This window comes from Lathyrus oleraceus, chromosome 3, assembly GCF_024323335.1.
Source record: "Lathyrus oleraceus cultivar Zhongwan6 chromosome 3, CAAS_Psat_ZW6_1.0, whole genome shotgun sequence".
NCBI lineage: Eukaryota > Viridiplantae > Streptophyta > Magnoliopsida > Fabales > Fabaceae > Lathyrus > Lathyrus oleraceus.
This window is the reverse complement of record NC_066581.1, coordinates 525,368,747-525,374,159: the sequence shown is the minus strand read 5'-3', so window position 1 is coordinate 525,374,159 and position 5,413 is coordinate 525,368,747. Positions and strand designations below refer to the sequence as shown.

The 5,413-nt window shown below is 39.2% G+C and overlaps 2 protein-coding genes across 2 annotated transcripts; both read right to left on the bottom strand.

Moving 5' to 3' along the window:
• Window positions 1-478: 478 nt before the first annotated feature.
• LOC127131973 (uncharacterized) lies at window positions 479-1,804 on the bottom strand. Its single transcript, XM_051060844.1, has one exon. It carries the CDS (start codon window positions 1,802-1,804, stop codon window positions 479-481), a length of 1,326 nt encoding a protein of 441 aa, XP_050916801.1.
• An 887-nt stretch (window positions 1,805-2,691) lies between these two features.
• LOC127131972 (uncharacterized) lies at window positions 2,692-3,249 on the bottom strand. Its single transcript, XM_051060843.1, has one exon. It carries the CDS (start codon window positions 3,247-3,249, stop codon window positions 2,692-2,694), a length of 558 nt encoding a protein of 185 aa, XP_050916800.1.
• Between the last annotated feature and the right edge of the window lie 2,164 nt (window positions 3,250-5,413).

Below are 5,413 nucleotides of genomic sequence, written 5' to 3'. Positions count from 1 at the left end.
CTAAAAATAATTCCCTCATGCCTTGGGCACGACATTGATTCTTAGATTATTTAAGGGAAAAACAAAAACATGGAAAATACTTCTCCAACATTGTTACTTCGAGTAATTCCAACAAGGTCTAGTTATTTTCTCCTCTTCCTTCTGTCTTCTTATAGATGAGTCCTTCCTCTTCAACTTCATCATCCTCTTCTAGGGCATAAATATGGCCATCTACAAGGTGCCCGACGCTTGAGAATAAATTTGATAAGGGGGGCACTTGCCCCTCTATAGCCATCGGCGTTGGCTTCTTTAAGTCTTAGGGGTTGTATCCCACTCTAGAGCGATCCTTATTGACTGAAAGTTATAGCATCATCCCCCATCCTACAGAGTGTCCACTTTTGATGATAGTTTAAGCATCTTTTAGGGAGGCCATCAGAAATTCATCAGTTTTTACTTCCCTTACAGGGGCAACCATTTCAACATTAAAAATCTCAAAGGATTAAAATGGGATTTCCTTTACCTCACCCTCTCCTTCCACATACCGAAATGACGCCATATGGCTCACCATGATATCTTCTTCGCCCTCCACGACTACCAGCTTGTTGCTGACCAAAAATTTAAGCCTTTGATGGAGTGTTGATGTAACAGCTCCGACTGAATGTATCCCCGGTCGTCCAAGCAGACAATTGTAGGCTGAGTATATGTACATCACGAAGAAGGTAATGAAGAAGGTATGGGGGCCTATTTTGATGAGAATATATACTTCATCAATTACTGTTCGCCTTGACCCATCAAACTCCCTTACCACTAGCTCGCTCAACTTAATCACAAGTCCCTCAATAGTCAACTTTGAAAGAAAACTCTTAGGCATCACATTTAGAGATAAACTAGTATCCACTAAGACCCTTGAGTACATAGTGTTTACACATTCAATGGAGATGTGCAAGGCCTTGTTATAGTTCCTTCCTTCAAAGGGGAGCTCTTCATCACTAAAACCCAGGCTTAGGCTGGTAGCTATGTTATTGACCACTCCCTCAAATTGGCAAATGGGGATCTCTTGCAGCATGTGGGTATATTTCAAAACTTTGACCAAGGCATCACGATGTGCTTCAGAGCACATGAGCAAAGACAACATAGAGATTTTGGAAGGAGTTTGGTTGAGTTGTTGAACCACTCTATAGTCACTTCTCCTTATGATACGCAAGAACTCGCCTACCTCATTAGCATGTATAGATTCTTGCCTTTGCTGGGCGTTCTCGATCTGTTTTCCTTTATTTTGGACTGAAGGGCCGCTATTGTCAACTGGAGAAGATGTGAGAGCAAAGATTCTTCCATTTCGGGTGACCCCACCAGTACCGACTATACTCACTATTGGTTCATCAAACGTCATATGCTTCTCTTGCATTTTCTGCCCATGGATATAGACCGCGGGGTCGTACACCCACGAAACTGCTTTTGTGTCGTTAAAAGGAAACTTCGTTGGGACTGTTATCATCATAGGAGTAATGGGAGTTACAGAGAGGGTCATCTGAGAGAGATTATATGGTATCTGCAAAGGTAAAACTTCATCATACGGGATCTCAAGTGTGTACACTTCTTCAATCATGGATGGGTGATCTATCAACAATATCCCTTGGTCCATTAGTTTCTGTATGGTGGACTTCAAAATTCCGCACTGTTGTAGTTTAATCATACATTGTTCAGAAGTTGTACTATAAACAGGAAATAAATTACTTTTCATTAACACGTTCTTTATTTTGATGAATGGAGTTTTCAATTTGTCCACTGAGGTCAACAATTTCCTTCCACTATCCATCTCTACCATGTTCGCGTTCAACTTGTTGTGAGGAGGCATTGGGTTATTATTTACATTTGGGTCATTAGGCGCAAATGTAATTGTCTTAGAGTCGATTAAATCTTGCACCTTATACTTTAGGGCCTTATAATTCTCGATAGAAAGGCCGGGAGCGCTAGAGTGGAACTCGCATCGGGCATTAGCATCGTAACTGGGAGGAAGAACCGTTGGGGTAGCCCTTACTCCCTTAACTGTACTAGCGATCCTCTCGACAAATATGGTAGGATGTGGATGTATGGCATTGGAACTAGATTAAACCTTCTCTCAGGACGTCTTTGTCTTTGTTGTTGTTGTTGCTGATTACGTGGTTGTTGTTATTGTTGTTGAGGTTGATAACGCTATTGATGTTGTTATTGAATTAGAATTGTGAAAGTTTGTTGTTGTTATTGTTGTTGTTGTTGGACTAGCGCTACAATGGCCACTTACTGATTCGATATGCGATATGTCAGGGCTCTTTCTCTGATTACTGCGGTAGCATTCATTTCTCCCTCCTTTCTATTTCAATATGCGACAAAGGGTTTCTTTACAACACCAAAGATGCTTGCGGAAAATTGGATCTTTCCCATCTTTATCATATTTTCAATTCTCTTGCCAGCCAAAACAAAGTCAAAAAAGCCTGAGGATGTACTCCCTACCATCCTATCTAAGTATGGACCTTGTAGGTTTCCCATGAACATATCCACCAACTCAAATTATAGCAAAGGAGGATGTACTCTAGCGGCGAGCTCTCTCCACCTTTGAGCGTATTCCTTGAAAGTCTCCTTGGACTTTTGCATTAAATTTTGTAACTGCGTGCGATTTGGCGCCATATAAGTATTATAATGATAATTCTTAAGGAACAATTCATTTGTTTCCCTCTATGTGCGGATGTGGGTACCTTCTAGATGCATGTACCAATCCAATGATGCTCCACTCAATGAATCTTGAAATAAATGCATAAGGAGTCGATCATCGTCAGAATAGGTGGCCATCTTAAGACAATAGGCTCGACTATGAGTTCTTGGATCGCTGGCTCCTTTATATTTTTCAAAGTCAGGGACCTTGAATATGGATGGGATGACCACGCCAGGAACCAAGCATATTTCGACAGCATCAAGGCCTAAAGTGTTTGTACTTTGAATCGCTCTCAGCTTCTCTTTGATGGCTTTAACTTTATTCTCCATCTCGTTGGTAGGAGGACCAAAAGCTTCATACATGGAGGAATCCCTAGGGCTGGAGAAAGGGTATTGGTGGTCGTCTACTTCAATAACATGAGGATTGCGAGTAGCCAGGGGGACACCACTAGGTGTACCTATTGGAATATAATCTGGAGGGTTGCTTTGAGGAAGAGGCGTTGGATTCTCTATGACATGAGGATTAGGAGGGGGATTGACATCATGAGCATGTTGATTCATCTCCTCTTGCATTTTGACCATTATTTCTTGACCTCAAGTGACAACTTGGATTGTTTCCATCAACTACCCCATTTGGGACCTTACTTGAGACACCTCTTTGCAGAGTGCGGCTTGATATTTTTCTAGTTGATCCATTACTGCTTGTTGATGTTGGCGCGTGTTGTACTGGTGTGGGGAAGTCAGTTTGTTGCGTCATTTTCCGATCAAGAAAAAGGGGGAATGATGAGTTTTTTTTAATGCAAATGATGCATGGATGTTATTTTTATTCATGTTATTTTATTGCAAGGAATACTTAACAATTTACGTTTGCAATCAAGAATAAAGGAAAGCACACTGAGTGAACCACAAAAAGCTTCATTCGTCCTTTGAAGGGAATCATATTGTCATACCCTAATTTTTAACCCTAAGTCCCACATATCATTTACATCCTTGCTACACAAACAAGGTCACCTCCTGGTCCATCTCCCTTTCATATTTGGGTTTGCCTTTTGTAGGGATCATCAAGCACCTCTTTGTTGGTGTTTTACCTTTGTGTTTATATGTTCATTACTTATCTAAACACTAATCAAAATGGAAAATATATATCTTGTTTCTTTCAAGTTTCTTGTGCAAGGTAGGGTTTCCCATCAAGAACATCAAACATGATTCCTCAACTAGGATTTTGTTGATTCCTCAAGTCAAAGGTTCATGTGTTTATTTCCATGTCTTCTTAACCAAGTTGCCTCAAGCTTTGAGCAATCTAATCAAGAGACATTCAAGGGAACCTTATTTTAAGAACATATTATTATCCATGTGCTTTGAAATGCAAGAAAAATCCAAGTGCACAAGCTTGTTCCAAGTGGTTTGACAAAAAAAGTCAGCATTTGAAGTCAAAGTTCCAAGGATCACAACTACTTCTATTCTCAACATTCTTGAATGCTTCTTTTTGCATATGCCTCTTTTCAACATCCTCTACAACTCCTCGTTACATGACAAGAACCAATTATGCTTGGAGGATCATCAAAAGTTTGAAGACATTATAGGTCATTTATGGACTTACTAAAATTTGACCTATTTTCAAGTGACTTTTTCTCAACTTTCAAGGGTTGTAACTTCTTCAATTTTCATCATTAGAGGTTGATTCTTTTTTGCAAAATGTCATTTGTGATTCCCTCTACAAGTTCGCTTCAATTATCAAGGTCAAATTGTGCTTGGAAAACCATGGATTTCATTGAGACATTACAGGTCATTTTTAGCCATTGGATACTCAAAATTTTCTAAGTTATATGACCAGTTTTTCTTGCCAACTTCAACATGCCATAAATTTGTGAAGCATCCAAATGCAATACTTCTTGGCACATTATAATCTATTTTATGATGTCAACATATTACAAAAAGAATGGGATCAAAAAGCTTCATGAGCAAGATGCCCCATTGAGTTGAAGATGGTGACTTGGATTTGAAGAAATCACCATTGCCCAAAATTTGAACTTCACTAATCTCAATTCCAAGCCAAATTAGCATGTATTTTGGACCTAAATGTGTTTAGCCAAGTCTCCAGAAGTTAATTGACCCTTGAAACGCATCATTCGACTGAGTTTTGGTGGATTGCAAGTCACATTTTTCTCACATTCGATCAAATTCATTTTGCACGACTTAAGCTTGATTATGTACATATTTGGATCCAAAAACATTTCCTATAAATAGAGGAGTCTACTAGATTAATTTCCAAGCTTTTGAGAGCCAAGAAACCCCTACTGAAATATGAAGTTTTCCCGAAAAGTTCAATTTTCGTGTTTTGACTTCCAACTTATTTCAATCCAGTTTCTTGATTCCATCAGCACCTTCAGCATCTTCTGAAGCTTTTGCAACAATTCCCAAGCTCTAAAACCTTATGAAGTGGTCTAACCAGATCAAGCTTCACCAACTTTTGATCACCATTTGGACAATGTAGTTCTGAGCACCATTTGAACTCAAACAAGTTACCACAATGTAGTCATCCACTCTCTGATGCTTTCCCCTAACTTATTTGCTGTTGATTGATCATGTTCATCATTTAATTTTATTTTTCGTGGCTTGTTGTCTTCTGAAATTCCTCGTACTCAGTTTAGATAAATAAATTTGGAGCATAAGGTTGAATTCGGGATGAGTAGAGGATGAAAATGGTGGTGGTCTCGTGTTTTGAATTTACCAAATGATGAAACTT